General features: G+C 36.5%; 4 protein-coding genes across 4 annotated transcripts; 3 read left to right on the forward strand and 1 right to left on the reverse strand.

The window, feature by feature from the left end:
- Positions 1 to 2,963: 2,963 nt before the first annotated feature.
- On the forward strand, positions 2,964 to 3,353 carry LOC108952556 (NRR repressor homolog 1-like). Its single transcript, XM_018824764.2, has one exon. It carries the CDS (start codon positions 2,964 to 2,966, stop codon positions 3,351 to 3,353), a length of 390 nt encoding a protein of 129 aa, XP_018680309.2.
- A 188-nt stretch (positions 3,354 to 3,541) lies between these two features.
- On the reverse strand, positions 3,542 to 9,143 carry LOC135598279 (V-type proton ATPase subunit G-like). Its single transcript, XM_065091817.1, has 4 exons — positions 9,009 to 9,143; positions 7,017 to 7,114; positions 4,067 to 4,167; positions 3,542 to 3,980 (listed from the first exon to the last, which is right to left on the reverse strand). The coding sequence occupies exons 2-4, from the start codon at positions 7,102 to 7,104 to the stop codon at positions 3,837 to 3,839; spliced, it is 333 nt and encodes a 110-aa protein (XP_064947889.1). The 5' UTR covers positions 7,105 to 7,114; positions 9,009 to 9,143; the 3' UTR covers positions 3,542 to 3,836.
- Positions 9,144 to 9,673: 530 nt separating this feature from the next.
- Positions 9,674 to 13,618, forward strand: LOC103969023 (uncharacterized). The gene is made up of 2 exons (XM_009382462.3): positions 9,674 to 10,360; positions 13,203 to 13,618. The coding sequence occupies exons 1-2, from the start codon at positions 9,815 to 9,817 to the stop codon at positions 13,266 to 13,268; spliced, it is 612 nt and encodes a 203-aa protein (XP_009380737.1). The 5' UTR covers positions 9,674 to 9,814; the 3' UTR covers positions 13,269 to 13,618.
- A 1,121-nt stretch (positions 13,619 to 14,739) lies between these two features.
- LOC103969106 (WD repeat-containing protein GTS1) lies at positions 14,740 to 24,512 on the forward strand. The gene is made up of 8 exons (XM_009382580.3): positions 14,740 to 14,948; positions 15,834 to 16,041; positions 16,544 to 16,639; positions 17,418 to 17,492; positions 19,094 to 19,204; positions 21,598 to 21,689; positions 23,664 to 23,748; positions 23,979 to 24,512. Exons 1-8 carry the CDS (start codon positions 14,836 to 14,838, stop codon positions 24,336 to 24,338), a joined length of 1,140 nt encoding a protein of 379 aa, XP_009380855.2. The 5' UTR covers positions 14,740 to 14,835; the 3' UTR covers positions 24,339 to 24,512.
- The last annotated feature ends 547 nt before the right edge of the window (positions 24,513 to 25,059 follow it).

Raw genomic sequence — 25,059 nt, forward strand, 5'->3', positions numbered from 1 at the left:
GTTGAGGATTCACGTTCATCACGCCGACGGTGGTTGGGGACACCACATTTAGATGTTTAGGGTTAAGGAGAGGGATGTTCGTGTTCGTGGTATAGGAGTTTGGACATTAAGAAAGTGGACCAAATAATAATCCCATGTCATTAAGGCCTTGAAATAATTCGATGGAATATATGGATTTTTGGTTCATAAATTAATCATTTAAATTTTTTTATTGGATTATTTTCTTCAAATCTAATATGATTCAAAAAGTTGGTTGAATGTGTCACATCAAGAGAGTCCATGAAAGCAATATTCATTCACTAAACACACAGCAATATTCTTTAAAAAAATTTAAGATTAAATCCAATATAAACTCTTTTTCATCCTCGAAATGATAATATTTCAAGAATATGTTACGTCGAATAAATCATCTCGATCTCATGAGTTAATCATGACATATTTCATGGAGTATTTCAAATCCAGCTAAGTTATTTTGGTTTTTTTTAATTATGAATTATACCTATTACAACATCAAAACAAATGGTATACATTAATTTTAGGATATTTTCCTATAAAATATTTATATTTTAGCTATTTCCTAATCAGTACATTCATTTTACTTTTTCTCAAATAATATTTTTAATTTAAAAAGATCCAAAAATACCCCCTTAAAAATTTGCAACATTTTCGTTTGGCTTGTTTTTCAATTGCGTTTATAATACTTTTATCGAGGCACTGAAAATATGAATATTATTGAAAATCATTATAAGTAAGATCATATTTGATTATCATTGCTCATAGACCATTTATTTTTAAGTAGATTTTAAGTTGTTCTGATGGCCAAATCACTATAATAAATTACTTTTTTTATATTTCTATTTAAGCGATATTATCTCTAAACTATTATAAATATATATTTGAAACGTAAACGTAATATGTATGATATATCAAATGATTTCTAGTATATTTTTTAATTTTATTTAATTAATTTATAGTGTTTTCAAATAGGTTTTACAGTAATTTCAATAGACTAAGAAGCGCGATAACAAACAAAAATTGTTTTTTGATAGATAATCTTGATATTCTTGAATTAAAAGTATTGTTTGAAATATGAAAAAGAAGATATCAATTGGAAAATTTCTTAAATTAGGAGTATTTTATAAGAAAAATCATCGAAGTTTCATTGTCTTTGGTCATTTTCTAAAATTGACCCTTCGATCTTACCTCGACCAGTTGGACCTCAAACCTAACTTGGTCTACGTTGGCTTGTCCGGCCTTTAGTGGGCGGTGTCAACTCCATCGGACCCACCATTGAAAGTTGAAGCTTGCACATGGATATGGTGTACGAGTAAATTATAGATTAATTAATTACGAGTATGATTCTTAATTGCGTTCATGCGAGAGATATTTATGAATGAAAAAGAAATTTCATCTTTCTCATTTTATTTTATTATTGTAAGATCTTAAGTTTGAATCTTATCTTTGTCATTTATTTTTTAAAAAAAATATAATATAATTATCGAAACTAAAACTTATCATAAATAAGAACTGATAATTTTCTTTTCTCGGATTCAGCCCATTTTAGACAATTATATTTGATTTTATTTTTATATATTTATATATTTATTTATGGGTGATAGGGAGAAGATTAGCACCCCAAAAAACAAAAAAAGAAGGTCTTCATTTGGTAAATGTCGTGGAAGGAATCCCTCCTCTAGGCTGACGTCACCGCGGTTGATGAGTAGCTACGTCACGGTGAGCGAGTCTTTGGATTTGTCTTCATGCTCTCACTTACATGTCCTTCCTGTATGGGCGAATTCCAGGAGAAGATTTTTTTTTTCTTTTTTCGGATTTTATCCGAAAAGTATTTTCTTTTTTTTTATTATTTTATCATAAATATCGATAATATATAATATTTTTAGTTATAATATTTTTACACCGTATTAATATATTTTCAATAATATAGTATTTTCGATAATACTAAAAAATATTGTAACATAATATTTTTTGTGTAAATTTTGTAAAAATATTATATTTGTAGTATTTTTACACCACATTATGGTTTTTTCAATAATATTGGAAAATATTGTAATGTAATAAAAAAATACTATAATATAGAAAAAAAAAGGGGAAAAAAGGTAGCTGACTGAGGGCATTGAAAGTAATAGAGAATGAGGCTGTTAGGGAACTCTTGAAATGAGAGATATTTTCTTGAAAAAAACTCAAAATGATATATATATATATATATATATATATATATATATATATATATTTGTTGAGAATTGGCCCCTTTCATATTCCCATTCATTTTGATGGAGTCTATAACTTAAAAAATTTTTTAGAGTACATACAATTGTTGTGACGTTTGGCTATATAATTACACTAATTATGAGTATAATTTGATAGTTGACACGAATTATATGGCAGCATATGTAGGCAATAAATCATCTGCATTTTTTTTTTGGGAATTATTATTTTTGAATACACGCAAATGTTGACGTCTCGAATTCGACCATCTCGATAAAAATCAATTTATAACTCAATTTCGACGAATCGTAATTTAGAGAAGAAGAAGTACATTCCTACATGTAATTCGTCATTAGGACGACAAAAGAGGAGAAGCTTATCACATCATCCTTTGTTTCTGGAGACAATAAAAGCATGCCGACTCGAGCGGTATTTGTCTCTTCCACGCTCTTACGGTCAACAATTCTGTGGCCTCCGTCTCTCCGTCCCTTTCTGCCGCGCAAGCTCATTAATGGTGGCGAGTGCCATGGAAGTCACTCGATGTGATCTTTGATGGAGCATGCATCGTTACAGCTCTACGGACGAATCATCCGACACGGCATACATCGGTGTGACCGCCTACGCTCTTCTGGAGCCTTCTGCTTTCCTTTCCTTACGGTGGTGGTAAAAGATGCGGCTATGCGGTCGTCTTCGCTCTTCCTAACGACAAGAAGCCTCAGCTACCGCCGCCGGGATCGATGGAGGAGAGCCAGAAGAGGAAACGGCAGCTGGCCGCGGCCGCGGATGACGAGGGAGAAGGGAAGGATCGCGGACGGGTGACCGAGGACGAGGTGGAACGGTTCTTCGCCATCGTCAGGCGGTTGCAGGACGCGAAGTCGTCGTTGTGGTCGGAGCACCATGATATCCGAGACGGCGGCGGCGACGACCGAGGCGAAAAGAAGATCGCGAGGAGGGAGGTGGCGGAGCCGAGGTGGAGGCCGAGGTTCGTACTGGAGGACTTCGAGGGGGTTGCCGATGGAGATGACGGCGTTGGTTCTCCGTCAGCGGTGGACGGGAAGGTGAGCTATGGCGGTGGGGCCGACTTGGAGATTGACCTCAACGTGGAGCCCGGCAGGAATCGACTTTAGTAGTTGGGTTGCGTTCCACGAGGATATGTCATCGAAGTCCGACACGCGTATGAAACTATATGTTCATGTAAGTACGAAAAGTGACGAATGCTGGAGAATAATTAAGTTCCATTATATGTATTTATGTTTTCCTTTATTTCCCTACATAAATAATTAATTGCACGAGAATAACTATGATTACATCCCCAAGACAACAATATCCAAAATTATTTATTTACAAAGATTAAAAATGATAACAATGAGTTTAAGGATGACATGTTAATCGAGGAGCTTAATTTAACGAAGGTTCCATACTTTATCAAAGGATAACACCTCAGTGCGCATAAACTCCATGCGGATAATGTAAACGGTGAAGTACAAAGGCGGCGGCTAATTCAAGGAACCACAAATACTGCATCGTATGCTTACAGATAAAAGTTTGGACTCAACTGACCAATTGGGTGTTCAAAATTATTTGATGGCGTTGATCTCACGAGATGATCCCTAATTATTCACGGTGGTCACATGCTTCAAAAGCATTTGAACCACATCCTGGGAGATATTTGCTGCCTGTGACTTCAGGTGCTGGATCTTCTCTTCCGTTTCTAGCTCAAGGCGCTTTACATTTGCACCAGAATCTCCGCTGCTCTGTTTTGTCACAAGAAAGTAGTAGATTAGTGGGGGCATTGGGAAGCTATAAAAGGCCCCGTTACCAAGGGGTGGCCGGCGCTTGCCTGAGCAACCTTCCTCTGGAACTCGGCTTCCATTTGTGCACGATATGCGGCAATCTCCTTGTCAGCTTCTTCTTTAGCCTGCTTCAACCTTGCCATTTTAGCTGTGATACAAGGTTGTACTCTTATTAGCTGACTCATCCAACAACTTTAGACCCTGAATAAGCTCCCTTTGCAATGCCAAACCCTCATCGTTTTTCCAATTAGTTCCTCCAACAATAAGAAAATAAACAGATACTCAAAGAATTAATAATCTAAACCGAAATGAGTCTTTCTACGTTATTTTCGTCAATCAATAGAAGCTTCACAGATTTGTTTTTGTTTCTAGCAGAGATCAGTTAGAGGCTCCAATTATGAAATGATAAATTCGGGGATAGAAAATCATCAATTTATTTAAGATCATAGTTCAACCTCATGAAGAGGTCTGTGAGAAATATAGAAAGAAATTAACCAAAGCGTATCTTTGTAAACAGCTGCATAAGAATCTCTTATCATAGTAGCCATCTATATGGGCTCCAAGTTTATGCACAATACCAGAGACTATAATTCTCTCATGCTTTCTTCTGATCTTTTTTTGCTTTCGACTATTTCAACAAGAACTACTTAACAGCAACAAGTCAGGGTTCGCTATGTACAAGTTGAAGTTCATCATTCTCTGTTTTTGAGTTGTCTTGAGGTCGTTGTCGTTGTTTACAAACCGTTTCTGAGTAAGACCACCCCTTTCATGAGTTGGGCCTCAATTAGAAATTTAAAGTTTAATCAGTACAACAGAACTCCAATTATTGCTTGCAGCAATTCTAGTTTTCATTTATCATAATCTAGTCATTGTATCACCCTAAAGAACTCAGATAATAAAGTTGCATAAACAATTTTCAAGCAATAAAATCAAAGGAAACTAAAGCAAATGTTGAATTGAAAAAAAAATCAATAATACAAAAATCCACTCCAAGAGAGCATATTTATGGTCTTGCTAATCTCCTAGTAACCACTACCTCATAATTCCTTACAAGTATTTGTGGCAACATATGCACATACGAATACAAAATTTTGTGGCATTTTTTCACCACCTCTCTACCATAAGGTTGTTTAATCTATAGAGGAATGTGGTCCACCTTTATCTAAATAACTCATTCCCAGTTATTACAATATCCCCTCTAGCCCACCACCAAAAAAATAAACATGCAAAAACTACTAGAAGATCACTCACTTTAATCCTACATAAATGAAGTTCATATAAATAGAATTCTTTTCCATATTCAACGAGTCTAATTTCTTAAAGACCAATAGAACTAAGAACTTAATAGAGATCCTTGATAAGCACAAAATTACCCTCCTAATAAAAGGCACCACACTAACAAACTGCCATAGCGATAAGTACTACAACAAAATACTTTTTATATCTTGACATAAGTTATCATATCATAGCAACTTTTATGTAACTCATGTTCATAAATCACTGACTAGCAATAATTTGCTATAAAAATATCAAAAGTTGGAACTGAACCTTATTAATAAGGACTCTAGCTGCGTAAAGTATCACAAACTTAGGCATTACAAATATAATTCATTACTAGCTTCATATGTATATCATCTAATCATTCAGGTAGTACTTACAGACAACACAGCATGCGGTAATAGATAGTCAAGATTTATTTAGAAAAGATATACAAACCACAAATTAGTAGATCTTAAAATTGTCTATCTCATTGTTTTCCCCAGATACATCTTCGGAGGCAACAATAACAATATCTCAACTACTTGGGTTCAGTTCCCTTAATCAAAAGAAAATAACCCAATTATTTAGATGATGACAGTTTGTTTTTATGAAAATGAAGGGCAATAACAAGCAGAATATATAGTGTATATATATCACCAAAATAATTTGATTAAAATGTTATAAGATTTTTACCAACAATGAATTTTACACATAAAAAGTGGACATGTTAGACTGATTCAAACATAGTTGAAAGCAAGGTTCAAAAACTGACCGCACGGCTGGTACGAGCCAATTTTTACAAATCTAAGCCATGGCTAGTACATGAAAGTACCATTTTGCTTGGTCTAACTCAAAATAGTGTTTATTGGCTGAAACACTTATTGTGTTAGACAGTCTGACAAATACATTGAATCTTTGGAGGAAAGCCTAACGCTTGACACTTAGTTTGACAAGCTGTCCTCTGTCCCTGGTGGCTTCTCAGCTCTCTCTCTCTCTCTCATATCTTCTCCTTCACCTCAGCCACAGCAACCTTCTTTGCTTCTACGCCGGCCTTTGTATGTGGTCCTATACCACCACTGCCTCGCCATCTTCTCCTCAGCCTGTTGCATCATCATTTACCTTCTCCTCTGCCTCATCCTCCAACGTGGTCGCCTCCTCTTCCTCTATCAGTGTCTCCTTTTCCTCCTCCTCCTGCGCCTCCCCACCAACCTCCCCTGGTCTCTGGTTGAATTCATACTAGTTGGCATGGGGATGTAACGACACATGCATGCACAACCACACCAGCAGTATACCGGTCTACCCAAGAATCATTATTGGTACCAGTTTGAAATTTCAAACCTTGGTCAAAGGTAGTTCTAGAAACATTTGCTTTTCCTATGACACACACTAATAGCAACTAATTAAAATCATGCAACAGTAAGTTCCTTATATAGCAACCCCATGACTGCTAGACATAAGATAGATAAATTAAAACATACAAATTCATTGAATATACATTGTATCCCCTCATAAACTTACTTCAAGGCTATCAACATAAACTTCTTTTCTTGGTTGAATATTTAAATTTTTAGCTGCTACACAACATTCCAAATTCAAGGAATACTAAAACCAACAGCTAATACATAGGTATATTATGTGAAGATCACATTTGAAAAAGCTATATATTACTAATTAAGATCTGTTTCTGTTTTCTTCATTACATGCAGGAAAAAGATATTAAAAAATGAAGGAACCAACCATTCCTAGCCTCATTGACAATTCGCTGTGCTTCCTGCTCTGCAGCCAACAATTGTTGAATTCCACTCTGATGCCTGCTGGAATCCATCTTCTAGTACCTATCAAAAGAATAGATCGAGGACCAACTTGTTAAATATTTCACAGAAATTATTATGACAACGAGCAGATTAAGGGAAAATAGTACAAGGTTGGTTAAGATAAAGCCAGATATATGAAATTCTGCCAAAAAATATTTAAACATCTGAAAGTCAATAATAAATTAAGAAACTAATATTTCAATATATGTTTGACAATTCTGCAAAGTGGGGTCACAATGAAAGCTTTCAGTCTGTGTTTTACAAAGTTACTTTACTCTAGGAAGAACCAAAGGCAAAAGATGGTTTCCAGGATTCAAAATGCACGATGAGTAACTCAAGAAACATCCTAAGCAAAGTACCACAATCATGCAGAAAAAATATTTTTTTAAAAAAACTATAACTAAAGCTGGATTGGACTCAATTATTCTGATTCAAAGATTTACATTGCAAGTAAATCACAAATCAAAGCTGAAGTATGAGATGCAGGTATCAGCATGAGGTTGTGCTCCCACATACACCATAAAGTTGAGATGAGAGGCAAAATAAAGAACTAGGATAAAGAGGTCGCAAGGTTAAAGTGCAGATTCTTATGAACACGGGTGATATAAACTAACATATCTAAGGTAATCATCATAAATGTCATCTCACCATGTAACAGTACAACCCCAAAGAGTACAAAAATTGAAAATTTGCCATTCAAGCCTTGCAAATTGATTGCCTGATTTCACTTTGCAATTACCAAAATATAACAGAAGATTGAAGAAAATGCATCATCAAGTACTATGAAATCCATATCTTCTTTTCATATTCGATGTAAGAACCATGGAACACTCATACTGATCAATACTCAAGACCTTAATCGTGTAGGGAGCGATCGCATCCCAACCATACATCCAAGTGGGCGACCATGCATGGTTAATACACCATTTGAGAATGCAAAAGAAGGCAGTGCGACAGAATCCCCGCTACTTAGATGATCACACATCACTTGCTCGAGGACTCATGCAATAAATGTAACTCAGGCGGAGGAGAAAAACGTGGAAAGAGCACAAACTCGTGTGAGGAGATGTCATCCCAGACAAAAACAATCAGAACCCTTTTGCAAGAACACTGTGCCATCTGAGGATGCATGAGAACAAATTTGACAAGCACATTCGGTTTCTCAAAGTAGAAGCATAACAGAGATCGAGTCCCAAGACAAAGACGGTGTTAGAAAATATTCATGTGTGAGGAAAGATTGAAGAGGAACAAGAGAATAGTTTCACATTGGTAAATATCGAGAGAGTCGGATGATATATATCTGAGCTTAGCCCACAATCTATAAGCTTAAGCTTCTGGATTAATTGGTGTCCGACTGAATATATGTTAATCCTGACCAATCAGCATGAGCTTGGTAACTAAAGTTAAGCTTGCGGTGCGAACAAAGTTGGTCACACCACCTACCCTTACAGTTAAGATTAAGATCCTTACGATTAAGATTAAGGGGGAGACAATTAAGCTCAACATGAATATGGGGATATGATATATATCCGAGTCTAACCCGCAATCTATAAGCTTAAGCTTTTGGATTGAATTAGTGTCTGACTCAATATATGTTAATTCTGACCAGTTTAACTCACTCATCATTGTAAGATTTCTAACAGATGGTTAACCCATTCCACCAGGCACCAAAAGCCACAACAATCCCCCAACCAAATGAGTTCCATGACAGATCCAATAACAAGAACAGAGTAAAGCCCTAGACTGAATTAAGTGAGCCTCAAGTAACAAAAACACTGCGGCTCAAATCGCAGATCCATCACGGCCGCAATTCCTTGCAGAAAACAGTGAGGAAGAAGAAAAAGACTACAGAACATAGCAGCAAGATCTCTAAACCATTAAGAGAAGGAAAATAGTGGATCGGAGAAAGATGCACCTCCTGGGGCGAAGAGGAAGATGGGGGAGAGGGCGAGATTCCCGGCTTCCACGAACCCGATGACACAGGAGACGTGCCCTGATGAATGCTGTCATCATACCCTCGCTAAGATTGTCATCGAAGACAGGGCCAGGGGTGTTTCCGAAATTATAACGATGTCTTCGGGCCTTAAGAGTCTTTTCATCTCATCAAAAGAGATAATAAATATATTAAATAAAAACATATATATTTGCAGAAAGTTCATGTAATTTACATTTCTTAATTCTTAATAAATATTTATTTTCTAATTTTATGTAATTACGTTTTAGTACATAGTTGTATGCTTGGAATTGGGTAGAGTCAACCATGTCACCGACCATCAACTTGTCATGACAGAGAGAGGAGACGTCCCACGTGAATCTCACGTGCTCGAGAGGCCAGTAAGTACTTCCGGACAGCCTACGTGTCAACTAACGAATCACTGCCCAAAGAGTTTCGTTAATATTCCCATCGAAAACCCGTTTGTTCACCCGGTAGATCACCCACCGAGATACACCGACATAACCAGCTTTCTAGCTCGGGTATATTGTGGGTGCGCCACTTTGAGAGAGCAATCACGCGGCGTTTTAATTTCCCAATATGCCCATCTTTACGCCGTTGAGATTAACCCCTCTCCGCCTCCCCCTGGCTTATTTTTCTGTGTGTTTGTTCCCTCGGCGGCGGCTGTAACTGTCACCGCCTTTCCACCACCGCCCTTCTCGCCTTCTTTCGCTGGTAGAAATATCAGTTTCCGTCACCTTCCGGGCGACCGTTGGGCGTCCCGCTCCATGGCGGCTGCGGAGGACCCACCGCACGGCGATCTCGAGCCGAGCCTTCGCCACCGTCTCCCCCTCCCGAGATGGGGAGATCGGAAGGCGACCCGCCGCGCTGCCGTCGACCGAAACGGTGGCGACCGGACCACCGCCGCGGGGCATCTCGGTTGCCGGGAGGCCCCTCCGGCTGAGGGCGGCGGCGAGGACGGGGGTTTGGAGGAGTTGAGGGCGAAGCTTATGGGCCACCTCCGGGAGGCGGTCGACCGGATGAACACTGCGGCGCCGGATTCTGTGATGGGGGCCGCTCAGGAGGTCGCAAGGCCGTGGAACCTAAGGGCGAGGCGGACGCCGAATGGGAACGGCCACGGGGGATGCGCGAGAGCGGGGGCTCCTACCGTGGCGGAAGCGGCGGCTGCGGACGAGCAGGAGAAGAAGAGGAACATCGGGTTGACGGTGTCGCTGACGGCGGAGGAGATCGAGGAGGACATCTACGCGGTGACGGGATCGCGGCCTCGCCGGCGGCCAAAGAAGCGGCCTAAGGTCGTACAGCGCCTGCTCGACGTAAGCATCCTTTGTTTTCTAATCACCCTAAATTATATTATCTTGCTGTTCAATGTTATCTGGGAACTGCATTTCCACTACAACTCCGGTAGCGTTTGTATAGTTACCATTTTGCCACCTTCAAATTAGTCTTTTCTTTTGTATCTTGGCATCAATCCTGCATGTCTTAAATCAATACAACTCAATGGGTCGAGCAGGAGGATGTGCGTCTCGCATAGAATCACATTTTAAGTCTTTTCTAATGGACTTTATGTCAAAGTCTTTTGGACATTCTATTATATTTGGTTCTTTGAGGGGGGATGAGCAATCCAATATGCATAACATATTATATTCTTATGATTATAAAATACTATATAATAAAAGTGGTTATTGCCAATGTTATTTTGACTTAATAGGAAGAATATAAGGATGCTAAATGGTTGAGCATTAGAAAGTATGCTGAACATACATCACCAAATCAGTCATTTTTAATCTACCCACAACCTCTTCATATATATATTTGAAAGGACAGGAGGGAGAATAGTGAGGGAAGAGAGGAGGGACAATAAAAATAGTGGGAGAAGTGGTAATGTATGGAGATAATATAAAATTCGGGATTTGGAGAGAGATTAGAGAGTTTTGATTTATGGATAGTTGAAACTACATAAAAAGGTCAGGTTTGAAGCTTGGATCAATTTTTGGACCAAGTTAGTAATAGGATCCATTGGTTTTCAGAAAGTATTGTGATCCCTATTAATCTGTAATTTGCCCATATGAATAGGCTTCCTTAGTTTCAAAACTTTGGTCGGTCTCTCAGGCTCTTCCTGATCAGGACTGTTGGGGACCTCAGAGAACGATGAGAATGCTTGTGGGTCTAGAATTATAATCTCCTGATGGTGTATGAATCACCTATGCTCGCTTCAACATACTTAATTTTTGGAGTGTTGGCATTCGCTTGCGCCGCGTTATTGATAGGCCACTTCAGATAGGTACTTCGGTCGAAAATCATTGTTAAGGAGCCTTCTGATACTTGTACTAAGGTTGATAATGGCACGGAGGTAATGCAACGGAAGGATTTTTTATAAATTGATTAATACTTGACCACGTAGAAAGATGGATCAACAGAGTTGTAATCAAAATCTTCATAGTAGGAGCATGGGGGATATGATAGGAGTGCGCAGCAGATGTCCATGGAAATGCAGAAGGTAGTTGCAAAGTTGTGGTAGAGCATCAAAAGCATCTTAAAGGATGCACCAACTATATTATCAAATTGATAGGGCGAGTCATTTTGTATTTTCCTATCTTTGCTCGAGTGAAGAAAGTAATTTCTGAAAGAATTAAAGGAGAGATGTGAAAAAGTAATGAAGAGAATATTGTTTCCAATGGATTCCATAAATGAATCAATTTGTCCATTCAAAATCATCAGACTGTGAAGGTTTGAAGGTAAATAAGTCCATGCTGATCTAAATCACAATGGGAAGGCACATTTTTTCATATGAAGCAACAAATTTTTAGTATAAAAGTCGAGATAAATACTTAGCTAAAATAATGAAACAAATTGCTACCTCCATATAAGAGATATATGGTAATGTAACCAATTAAAATATAGATATATCGTGCATACTAATCTATACAGATCCACCAGTGGTAATCATGAAGCATATTGACAATTGAATGGCCAATAAAAACAGAAAGAAGCACAACTATTGATTCACAAACTAATTTTTTCAGTTCCAGAAGAAAAATAATGAAAAACTTCCAGTGTGTGCTATAATAATGGAAGTTATAAATCAATGGAAGAAGTTGAGTTCAAATATACAAAATATTAACCCAAAAAATATTTTATAATACCCTAACAGAGTATTCATGCATATAGGTTTCTATTAGTATGTGCGTCAAAGCTCATATAGTTCGTGCATTCCTACAGTTCCATATATTTCATGATTGAATATGTCTACAGTTTCATATTTCATTAATCTCCTCAAAGAATGCTCTTTATGCTGAAGTTTGACTATTTTTTTCTTACAGCAGATAACTTTTGTCAAGATAAAATTAAAACATTAAAAGACTCTATGTTCAGTTGTCAAATAAAAAACACTAATACTAATGTTGTTATTTCTTTGAGAAGTTAGAGTTGAATAATCTTTTGATTTGCTCCATCAAGAATCATTAGATGGGCTCCATTTGTATATGTCACAGCATTCAAAGGCCAAAAGAACTGTTTCTTTAGGTACAAGACCTCATGGCTTTTCTCCCCACCCCAACTCAAACTTGAACACAGGAAAAGAAAAGATTAAGAAGTCAGTACAGTGTTTAGGGAATACATTTTAGTAGACGTCTCAGACATACTAAAAAATTAGGAAGTCCATATAGGGTCAAAAAGGAAAATATGTTGATATATATATATATATATATATATATATATATATATATAGAGAGAGAGAGAGAGAGAGAGAGAGAGAGAGAGAGAGTTGGCATCATTTTCTAGGATCTTGATTTTTTTAATATCAGGAATTTGATAATAATATGTTTTTATCTCGATGTTGGATAATAACATGTTGTCTTTCTATTGGAATTTTGGTATATGCAGCATAGAAGACATTAGCGATGTCAGGGTATTTACAGAGTTTAAAAGTAATCAGTAAACAAACTTTTGATACGAATTAACTGATCCTATTAAAAAAATGGCATGCTAAATGGGCTTGTTTCTAATCAGAATGTGCATATCTGTATCCTGTATAAAGTAGAATACATATATTTTGATGAACGAAACAAGATCTATATGAATGAACATAAGAGAACAAATTGCCTCGTCTTTGTTTACTAATAGATGATTGGGTTTTTGTTTGCATGCTTTGCATAGTCTCTCTTCCCGGGGTTGTGGCTATCTGAGATCACGGTGGAGTCTTACAAGGTCGAAGATGACTGAACCTGTGCTCCCTCAGTCTCTTGGTTGTGGCAAGCCCTACCTTCCCCAGACTCCCCTACTGTTTCTGAGGTCTGATGCCAAAGTGACGGTTTGGTGAAAGCTTGTTTGGTTTATGAGATGTATATTGCTTTACAAGGAAAAGCCTCATGTAAATAGTCCTTATCTGCTTGTTAGGGAAACAATAGCACAAGAAACTTACCTACACAGTTTATGAAGGAGGCTGCTAGGTTCTGCGAGGTGTGTGGTAGTTTACTAGCCATGTACAGGAAAGGAGGAGACTGTAGGAGCAATTTCAGTTTGTTGTTCAAACATTATAAGTAGTAATGCTATGTATACACAATTATTTTGCATGATGTATCATCCATGTGATGCCAAGTGGCATCCACCAGAAAGCTGAATTTGATGCCTCCATCTGCAAAACCTGGCATCGACACAAGTAACAATTAGGTGGCTGTAATCTAGTCAGTAATGCATCAAGTTGCCAGTTCATATTATAAATGAGGAGAAAACTTCTTCAGAATACTGGTTATAAATTTTCTCATGTATACAGTGAGGATAACAGAACTATTTTAATTTGTTAGGGGTTTGAAAGTCTTCAGTATCTCAGGAGGCAAAGACTACTCTCCATAATTTATGCTCTTAAGCATAATTCATTTTGTTGGTCCGAGATATTGATTAATTATCGGTTCGGTATGATATCAATCTCCTAGTGGATCTGTATATACTGTTTATATTTGTGAGAGATTCATAAAGTAATTTAATTTTTAGGGGATGTATGGATCTGTATATACTGTTTGTATTTGTGAGAGATTCATAAAGTAATTTAATTTTTAGGGGATGTATGGATCTGTATATACTGTTCATATTTTGTGAGAGATTCTTAAAGTAACTTAAATTTTAGTCTTTTGCAGAAGAAAACACACCAGTTTCCTTTCCATCTTTCAATTTAATTATCAGCATCCAAAAACAATCTGCATGTTCACCATCATGGCTTGTTGAAAGCAAAATAGGTTCTGGTGTGATCCATCGCAATTAAACTTTGTAAGTTTAAGTCTACCACTCAAAATTCAACATCCAAGCATTAACCATTTAAAAATATATGAGTTAATACAAATTACCTGACCACGAAATTAAATTCATCATGATTAATGGATTTAACATTAAGTCCAAGTACTCAACAAATTTGATACTTAAATTAAATTCATGATTAGCAAAATTCAAATTTCTAATCTAAATATTTGTCACCCATATAAGAAAATATAATTTATACATCCCTGAAGAATTCAATATTTTATATGTATGAACGATCATAATTTCATAATTTTTAAAAATAAATCAAGCTGATAGGATAAATTAAATTCCTCCTATATACATATATTTATTTAAAAAAATGAATTAAGCTAATAGGATGCATCAATTTATTCCGTATATATATATAGGCGGGCCCGCAAGAAGAGTCGGCCCCATCCCACCCGACTCTTCTTGTGCCGCGCCCGCTTTGAGGCGGAAGACATTGAGCAAACCCTACGGAAGGCGACGCCTGCAGCTAGCAAGTGGCCGAGCAGCGATGGAAGATGAGGCGGAGGCCGCTGCTCCATCGCCCTCTTCGAAGCGTCTCGCTCTCAAGAACTCTATCCAGACCAACTTCGGCGACGACTACGTCTTCCAGATCGCTGCCAAGTACCACCCGCACCCTCCTTCTTCGTATCTTGCCGTTCTCGATCGTTTCTCTCGCCCAGGGTTTTGTTGGTCGGCCCTCCTCTCGCATGGCGTGTCGATATTGAATTATTTTCGTTTCTTTTTTCTTTTTGTGTTCGGAGGACAAATTATCGTTATGTTTCTCTCTGGAATGCGGTCGTGGGGCGGTCCCTCTTCGTTATGATCTCCAGCTCCGAGGCTTGGTTAGGATTTGGGACGCAATTTGCAGGCGCAAATTGAGCCAGTGTATCGGGTTATGTTGCCTTAGGTTGAATATATGAAAAGGAAGAAATCCACATGATTGCCTAAAAGAATTTGCAACCTTTTGTTTTCTTGTACGTGGTAGACCGACCAGAAGTCCATTACAATCCAGAATTCGGTAGTTTAGGTAAAGATGGAAGCAATGGAAGATGCTAGGAACGATTTGCTTTCTCCAAAATTGATATGTTCTTGTTCCACCTTTACGCAATTTGAGTGTACCAAATTTACCGATGTATATATGGACATATGACACAGATTCTGCTGTTTTACTCCATAGACACATATATACATATGTAAGTATATATGGATTTATTACTTTATTTGATGACTTGTAAGAACTAGAGAGTTTGTTTACTGTTGCTCTGTTGCAAGACCGTTACTACCTCTGTGTTGGATTACATCTATGAATTGTTAAATAAAATTTGTGTACTCTGCATTGTTTATTGGCGAACCAGAATTAATGATATCTTTTAACATGTATCGTTTTGCAAATTCTCGCTTGGAAATTGGGTTTTGTAGGGTTGGTTGACATTCATCTTGTGTTTCTCCAATGACTATTTTTGCTTATATTTTTTCTTCTTTGAATTTGTTTGTGACAAATGCAAGCCAGGAGATCTCAAATTTGGCTGTGTCCTTGTCTACAAATACAATCAAACTTTACTCTCCAATAACTGGACAGTATTTTGGTGAGTGTAGAGGCCACAGTGGTACAATCCATGAAATTTCTTTTCCAGAACCATTGTCACCACAGGCAATTTGTTCTTGTTCATCTGATGGCACTATTAGAACATGGGATATCAGGACATTCAATCAGGTATGATTGCTTCAACTCTCTTAAAATTAGAATCTATTTCGTATATAGTTGCAAACATTCTCTATGTTGGTCAACATTATACCACATTGATATTTGTTTATATCACAATATGGCAAGTGTAACTTTCTAAAAGTCTTTTCTCTATTAATTAACAAGTATATATTTTGCTTTTCATGTCTTAAACTATTATTACCCAAATTACTTTGTACAAAGATCATGAAATCAACTGATAGTGGACTTGTTTATAGGTAATTTCTATGATTGTCCACTTTGGCCATCATTTCCTCGCGAATGTTTCTGTTATCACACCATGCTTGTATCTTTGTGCACATTTGTTTTTCTATTTAAAAATTCCAACAGTACATACTAATTTCGTTACATTTCAGAATTTTCTGATTGAGTTGTCAGTGTATCTTGAATGACACTGCAAACAAATTTAGATAATCTGTTTCTCTGTTTCTTTTAGATTGTCTGTTTCTTTAATTGGGTGCTTGTGACCTAGGTTTCTCTGTTAAGAGCTAATTCCTCTCAAGAAATATATAGCTTTTGCTATGGTGGATCAAGTGGTAACCTACTTGTTGGTGGATGCAATGCTCAGGTACTAATTTTCAGCGTATGCTCTTAGTTGAGATGTTTATTATATGCAAAATTTACATCTAATATGAGCCAAGTTATTATATGTAGTTCTATGATACACTTGTATGATTGGCTATGTATAATTTTAAGTCACGTGCCATATGATGTCCGTCTTTCTGGTTTTCCCATGCCCATGGAGATACACTAGCGACAAGAAGTAACTTCAATGTGGTAAGTTTCGAGCTAGAGCTATCAAGCATAATTACAAAATAAAATTTGACAGATTGTTGTCAGTCATGGCTGATGTCATCATATTTCTACTAAATGTTCATTAAAAAAATTGACTCACCACTAGAAAATCATAGTTGGCATACTACTATTCTGCAAATGTGTCCAAAACAAGTTGAGTTATAGATCTAACTTGCTAAAATGTGGAAGAAGTTTGGATCCAACTGATTATTTGTTAATTAAAGTCTCTGTTGTCTCATTGTTTCATGCATACTGGCATCTGTTTTTGAACTGTTAATGTGTTGATATAAGAAATGGCCTACATCGGTTAACATTCCCATCAACAATGGCATAAAAATTAATTAGATGAAGCAGTTGAGAGAAGCTTCAGTGATGATATTTATGGTAATTGGTTTCTGTTGTACAGAATTCATGCTCTTGGTGTAATTGATTAATAAAACTGAATAATTCTTTTTCTAGTTTTATCACTTTAATCTATCTGATTTTGCTATCAATGGTTTGTTAGATGGTTTTGTCAAACTTGTAACTTCTTTCCTTTTTTTTCCTTACAGATATACTTTTGGGATTGGAGAAATGGAAAGCAGGTTGCTTGCTTGGAGGAATCCCATATGGAAGATGTGACACAAGTATGCTTTCATATCTTTATTGAATAAAAGAGAATGAATTGGCAGTTGTAATGTTCGAAAATTTGTTCATATCTTGGTAGCATGTTCAATTATAAAAAAATGCAAGAACATTTTTGAAGTTGAAATGTTAAAGGTATTCTTGTTTTAACTTATCATTTCTTAGGTTCAGGTAATCTTGAGTTACCTTGTTGGTGCCTATGCTTTATTTGGGCTAAGCATCAGCAGCTTTGTGCATACTTCCAATATGTGTGGCTTTGTGGTCCTCGACAAAAGCTTAACCCATTAAAATTCCTTGTCTGACAGGGTCAGCTGTGTCATCTCATTTCTTAACGAAGCATACTTCACATTTTGGCCATTAAAAGTCTATTTGGTAGGTCTTAGGTGCAATGTATAAGTTGGCAGTTTCACTAGCAGGTCCAGTGAACAATTAGATACTGACCGCTCTGTTTAGTTCACTTATAACATGACATACTGTTCACTTGAGGCTTTTTTCTTGAGATGTAACATTGCCTTGCAAGAGAAACCTTCCACTAGGTTAGTCAGATTTCATTCAACAGCTATCTGGAGGAGGGCTTGGCAGTGATGAATGAGGTTATATATATGTGTATACATATTGGCTTCTTCTTCATAAATTGGAAACTGCCTTGTTGTTGGTATGCTACCATGTCATACCACTCTGACATCAGGTATCAGTCAGAGTGATCCCATGCCAGATGAAACATAAATCACTTGTTGAAATTAATGTGGTGTATCTTTCAGGATGCATCAAGATTTAGTCCATTCGGAGTGGTTGAAATGGCAAGGACAGGAATCAAAGTTAAAGATAACTCCAAGAATGTTTCTTTTTCATATGACATTAAAATGAGAAATTTGGAATAATTGCCATTTTTCAATATGGAGCACAACAAACCGTAAAGCACATCATGTCACAATCCTGTAAAACTCCGAGAATGTTACTTTTTCATTTGACACTAAAATAAGAAATTTGGAATAATTACCATTTTCAATATGGAGTACAACAAACCATAAAACACTTCCTGTCACAATCCCGTAAATTAAGTAATAGCTCTTTTTTTTCAACTTCTCACTTGAGTTAAATTTATGTTTTGGTGCACCTGACTGCAGAGAGACTCAAGATATCTTTTCCTACCAGCACAACCTTTTTTTAGCTTTTATAAGATATATTATTTTGAACAAATTATTATCTTGATGAATGCTGATGCCTATCTTTGCCTCATATGCAAATATTGAACAACTTATCTTGGACTTCCTTACTATGATTTAGTATGTTATAGAACCATGATTTTGATGTTGTTTAGTAGCAGTAGCTTGTTGTACCATTCTGACCATGTGCTTAAGCACTTGATCAGCAGAGTCTTGCATCAGCCCATGGCTATGCATACTACCACTGGTTTGTTAAGACTGGAACACCAACAAGTATTGTGCACCTTGCTTGGTTATGATTAGTCACGCTGGCAGAGTGGCCACTTCTTCATGCTTATTGGGTGTGCACTCTTTGATATTCTTTCTCTTGCTTTCTCCAACAGAGTTCATAATTCAATTTGGTGTCCTAATTCACTCTTTTTTTTTTGTGAATTTAGGTACGATTTGTTCCGAATCAGCAAAACAAGCTCATTTCCGCTTCAGTTGATGGTTTGTTGTGTCTCTTCGACACCAGTGGACATATTGACGATGATGATCATTTGGAATCTGTAAGTTGTGGTGTCAGTTCAGCATTACCTATAGATGCAAAAAAGTCAATTGTCCATATAAATTTACAAATGCATTACTATGTGCCAGACCTTTATGTTGTACAGTATTAAAGATTTTTTTTCCTTTTTGATTTACAATAAGTATTTGAATTCTCCAAATAAGTGATTTTGAATGGAAGCTTCACTTGATTTTTACCTGTAATGCAATCTTAGACTGAATGGATAACCATGAACCACCTGATGCAACCAGTGATGGTTCAATCTCTATACTCTGTGGAAAAATTTCTTTGCCAACACCGTTATGAGATTCTTGTTCTCGAGAGACTTAAGGGCTTTGCTAATATTGATCGTTAGAAAACTTTTGTTTTTTTCAATGTTAACTGTCCATGTTTCCACTTTTCTTTTTCTCCTGTTCAATTCATAAGTAGTATTCACTTAGTTTCATGGACTGGAGGTAGCTGAATTTGTGGGTCATACTTGGACCTGTATTGCAAAGATATAAGAAGGTGACTGCTAACATTGCTGTATATTCAAATTCTAGCAGTATAAGCACTTACTAACCTTATCTATAATGAGGTGTGCTAACTGTTTGCCTTCTAGTTCTTCTTTAATTATGCATTCTTTTTAATTTTTTTAGGTGTGGAGGTGCAATGGGGTTGTTTTAATGGATAAGTGTGATTAGTATTAGCTAATACAATAGTAGCATTCATTGTTCCTACAAAATGACTTGGAAGTTAATTGATAGACATTTTTCCTAAAAATTTGCAATTGTTTTTTTATTGAAAGCTTAGGCTACAAAAACAAGTTTTAGTGGTTCTTGTTCCTTTTCCTATTTATTATATCTTCATTTTCTTTTACATTTCAATACTAGCAATTTTCTATTTACAACTGGTGAAGTCATTTTGGTTTTCTTGGTTCATATCATCAGAATATGTGTTTTTGTTGTTTCTAGCTCTCTTCATAATAATAAATGCATAAATGGATCTTTGACTACTTTATTTACTATGAGCTCTCAAATCAGAGGGTACTACAGTCCTTAAAGTTCACGATGGACAGTTTATTAATACCCTTCAATTAGTGTTGATAGCATCTTATAGGTGGCTTCCTTTAGATGTTTATGTTAACCTGACAAGTGAAATTCTTAAAGGAGATAAATATGGAATGGATACTAGGTAAACTGGGAAGATGTTAAATTTGCTAGTCTCTGGAGAAAATGGAGTTCTCATCTTTAGGTCCAGGTAAAATGAACTGCAACTTACTGAGTTCCACAGGGGCACTTGCAAAGAAAATATTTCTTTATTAGGAGAAGATGAATCCTGATGAAATAACTCGTCTCATTTGGAGAAGTTACCGGAGGATGTGATGCATTTGTTTTGCTACCTTTCTTTCCATCAATGGAAGGTCCAATGCTTTTGATTTAGTGATTTCTCTTCTCATTATCGAGGTATTTGTAATGTAGCCCTTGTGGATTTTTAGTATAGTTTGGCTTCAATAACTTGTGGGTTGCTAAATATGTCAAGGATATGTGAAAGTTATAAGAGTAACTTCTTTGTTTACAATTTTTTTTTTATTGCATACTTGTTAAATAATGACATTTTAAGACAATTGTCATTGGTGTTTAGTTTGGAACCTTAATACCTTTCCTTGGTTGGTTCATTTGGTTCATTTATAGTGAAATAATACTTCTTTTTTGTTCTATATTGGATCTTGATTCAGCTATTGATATACATTGTTTTCTTGCTTGATTATACAACAACAATAATAATAAAACCATAAGTCTCAACTATTTGAGGTTAGGTATATTGGTCTTTTGTCGCCATTGAGATATGTGAAACGTCATATGTTTAGTTAAGTTTATAGTACTTAAAATTGTGTATATAGTTTCTATTAAATTCTTTTTAGGTCTTCCTTTGCCTCTCTTTGTGTCACTAATATTTATTATTTCACCTCTTCTAACTATCATATCGAGAGGTCTCCTTAGTATATGCTCATACCATCTTAAACGATTATCACTCATTTTATCTTCTATCGAAACAATACCTAATTGTTCACGAATAAAAATATTTTTTTTTCTTGTCTTTCCTAATAACTCCACACATCCATCTCAATATTCTTATCTTGGCAACATAAACTTTTTGTATATATTTTTTGTTCACTGTCCAACACTCATATCCATAAAGCATTATTGGACAACATACTAATATACAATTTTTTATATATATTGCATATGTTTTCCTTCTTGAATATATACTCCTTTTTCTAATACTAATAACCACACAACAAGTATTCTATAAATATTAATTATGGTAAGGTAGTTTGACACAACTGCAGACAAATGCTTTGCAGTTAAAGCATGGGAGATACTTAGTCCTAGATTTTTACTGCTGTTTCAGGTGATGAACGTGGAAACTTCTATTGCAAAAATAGGTTTCTTTGGAAGGATGAATCAAAAGTTTTGGTGTTTGACACATATTGAGACGTTGAGGTAATATATCTGTTGCTGTATATTTGTTATTAACTATGAAGCAGAATCACAAAGCTTGCAATCTCCATGTTAGAACATGCTAGGTAATCCAAAACATTCTTCTCATCTATACTAGTCTATTTTGATATGAGATATTCATTGTGGTGCACATACTCTTTCAAGGCCATTGGACATTAAATACTAGCTACAACTAAAATGTGTGTAGCCTTGGATTTTTGACTCACTAGCAATGTGAATAATCTCTCTAATTGTGTGAACGGTTGTCATGCTTCTCATAAGTTGCATATATGATGATCATAAATTGTATAAATTGCACAAAATATCTCTTTGTATATAGATGATAGTGGTATATAAAATTTACATTAATCTATTAATCGTCATGTACCAACCATATTGTCTTACTTTAAAATTTTAATTATTGGTATATTCATACAGTATCATGTCTGTCCATTCTTCATAGGTCACCAATAATTGCATTCTTTGATGATTTTATTCATTTCTTAAAGTTACAGAATTGATATACGAAGTTTCTTTCTCATTGTTTGATAGAGTCAGCTTTGAGTTTGTCAGTTTTTTATTCTTATACTGCCAAATCTGGGCTTCATATACTTTTGGAACTATTTTTCTATTCCTGAAAATCGATGTCTGCTTCACCTGATAGAACTATGATTTACTATTTCCTATCTATTTGTGGCGTCATCTTGTTTGTCTTTTTTGTTGGATGGTTTTTTTTGTTCCCTATTGTATAACTATTTTGGAATGCTCAAGCATTCACACAGGCTGTTTGACCATGGTAGGTGTCATTCAAAAAGTAGCACTCTATGTATCTGTCTGGGAACTTTGGTTTATATTCTAATAAGTCAATTGCCCTTATTCGAGTAGTTGTAGCCAGTGATTTAAACAGGCGCTTGCCTAGGTACACTCGAGCAAGGTGAGGCGAGGCCCGAGCGTCTTGTTGAAGGGCCAGGTGACACGCTTCAAAGAGATGCCGCCTGGGTGCTCGCCCAAGACCAGGCGTCGGGCGCTTTGTCACGGTCAAGCACCCGGTTCAATTAAGCGAACCGAACCAGACTTTTAAATTTGGTTCGGTTAAATAACGTAGTTTCTTATCTCAAAAGCCACCCTTCATGCCCATGTGACCCTAAGGAACCCTAGCGTTACTTCTGCTTCCGTTGTCGACGCTTTCTGCCGCTCCCTCCGCCACAGATGCGGCGGACCGAGCCTTCATCTATCGCCGACGGACGAGTCCGACTGCTCCCCTAGCTTCCTTTCGTTGTTGCTCCTTGTGCAGTTTCTTCCACTATTGAGGGAGTGGACCGTAGGTTCCTTCGTCACTGATGGACGTCCTCTGGAGCTTCTGCTGCTACTGTTCACAGCTTCTGCCGTTGCCGCTGCCCGCAGCTTTTGCCGCTGTCACTACTGCTGTCTGCAGCTTCCGTCACTACTACTGTTGCCATTCACAGCTTTCGTCGCTACCATTGTTGTCGTTCGCAACGTTACCGCAACAATCTTAAACTAATCCTCTATTACTGTTAACATTTTTTCTCCCCTCTAATTACTGTTAACAATATGTAATATACTGTTAACAGTATATTCTTAAATATTATATTTTTATTTAAATAATTATATTTTTATTATATTATATAATTTTTTTATATTTTAATATTTTAGAGTGCCTTGGGTGTTTTGGGATCTTGGCGCCTAGCGCTTTTTAAATCACTTATTATAACTAAATATCACATGATTACAAAATGTACCTTCACTGTATATATGTCTATATGTTTTCAGTGACACTGTATTGATGCAAAAATGCATAGAATTGATGCTATAAAACGGCTGCAGTGATACTTTAAATATCACTGCAGCCCTTTTTTTCACTCGACCTGAGTCTTGCTTCTTTGGTCTTACTGTAATATGATATATTGCTTATTATGGTATCTGAAAGAATGTATTGTTCTGTTGGATGCTTTGCAGCATCTGGGATTTGAAAGACACAAGAAGAGAAGTCAATTTTGAAGATGCTCGGTCATTGGCTTCGGAGAAATGGAATTTGGATCATGTAGGTTTATATGCTTGTACTAATTTCTTGTGATCTATAGTAAATAAGATTTGATAAAATTTTTATTTTGGGAAAAGAATAAGTTTGATTACTTTTTTTAAAGGTAAATTGCTCATCGACAAAGTAATCTATCTTTACCTAGTATGATCTTTAGAAGTCCGACTTTAATTGTTCATCTGCGTACTACTATGAATTTCTATGTGTCATGCACATTTTTTTTTCTTTTGCAGATCGATTACTTTGTTGATTGCCATTACTCTGATATTGATGACCGACTATGGGTGATTGGTGGCACGACGTCTGGCACGCTCGGCTACTTCCCAATTAGCCCTGATCATGCAGGAACCATCGATTTCGCTGAAGCTATTCTCGAAGGTGGCCATGCAGGGGTTGTGAGAAGTGTCTTGCCTGCTTCAAACAGTCATCGCACAATTGCAAAAAAGGGCATCTTTGGCTGGACCGGAGGCGAAGATGGCCGCCTATGTTGTTGGTTATCTGATGAATCATTGGAGGCAAAACGATCATGGATTTCAAATTCCCTTGTCATGAGGTCACACGAAGCCCGAAGCAAACGACATCATCCGTATTGACACAATCCTATGAACCTACATAATTTGGTGGAAAGTATGTTCCATGTTCTATCTATAATGTTAAATTCTGTACATTAGTTATAAACTATGTTCGTAAGGATTATTATGGTGTTGGGTTGATCATGCTGTAACACGGGCAATCATCATTTTTAACACAAACTATGCCCTTTAGCATTCTTGGTTGTCTCTCAAAGATATATTTATTTTTTGGATAATTTTCTTAAAAAGTTCTAAGTTTTTTTTTTTTTTTTTTCTTTTGAGAGTTCTTTTTTTGTTGTATTCTTGTTGTGTTTTTTATTTTATAAAATATGAGATTATCTTTAATCTTTGTCTATCTTGTTAGCCATTGTCCACGTTGTGTTATGGCCATTGTTGTCTTGTCGTGACTATCTTTATTGTTCGGTGTCTTCGTCCCACTATGATTGCAAGGCCTCTTCGCATAGGGGTTTAGTTCCGCCATTGTGAAGCCTTACGTGAGTCTTGTCTCCTCGCAATCATCATTTGTGACATCTATAATCTCACCCTCTATCCTCGATGGTAGTTATCATTTGTGACATCTATAATCTCACCCTCTATCCTCGATGGTAGGTGGTGGTGAAAGGTGGTCATGACGGTAAAAGTTAGGAGTAATTTTATTTTGTAAAAAAATAAGGGATGCATTATGAAAAAAAAAATAAAAAGCGCTTCATGAGGGAAAAGTAAAATTTTGAGATTTTTTATT

The sequence above is a fragment of the Musa acuminata genome, chromosome BXJ2-1, assembly GCF_036884655.1.
Source record: "Musa acuminata AAA Group cultivar baxijiao chromosome BXJ2-1, Cavendish_Baxijiao_AAA, whole genome shotgun sequence".
NCBI lineage: Eukaryota > Viridiplantae > Streptophyta > Magnoliopsida > Zingiberales > Musaceae > Musa > Musa acuminata.

Coding starts and splice junctions, on each gene's coding strand:
- LOC108952556 (XM_018824764.2), top strand. CDS start 2,964: ATGGAGGAGAGCCAGAAGAGGAAACGGCAGCTGGCCGCGGCCGCGGAT.
- LOC135598279 (XM_065091817.1), bottom strand. CDS start 7,104: ATGGATTCCAGCAGGCATCAGAGTGGAATTCAACAATTGTTGGCTGCA. Junction 4,168..7,016: donor TGTCAATGAGGCTAGGAATG/GTTGGTTCCTTC, acceptor CTTGTATCACAG/CTAAAATGGCAAGGTTGAAG. Junction 3,981..4,066: donor TCCAGAGGAAGGTTGCTCAG/GCAAGCGCCGGC, acceptor GTGACAAAACAG/AGCAGCGGAGATTCTGGTGC.
- LOC103969023 (XM_009382462.3), top strand. CDS start 9,815: ATGGCGGCTGCGGAGGACCCACCGCACGGCGATCTCGAGCCGAGCCTT. Junction 10,361..13,202: donor TCGTACAGCGCCTGCTCGAC/GTAAGCATCCTT, acceptor TGCTTTGCATAG/TCTCTCTTCCCGGGGTTGTG.
- LOC103969106 (XM_009382580.3), top strand. CDS start 14,836: ATGGAAGATGAGGCGGAGGCCGCTGCTCCATCGCCCTCTTCGAAGCGT. Junction 16,042..16,543: donor ATATCAGGACATTCAATCAG/GTATGATTGCTT, acceptor CTTGTGACCTAG/GTTTCTCTGTTAAGAGCTAA. Junction 21,690..23,663: donor ACACATATTGAGACGTTGAG/GTAATATATCTG, acceptor GATGCTTTGCAG/CATCTGGGATTTGAAAGACA.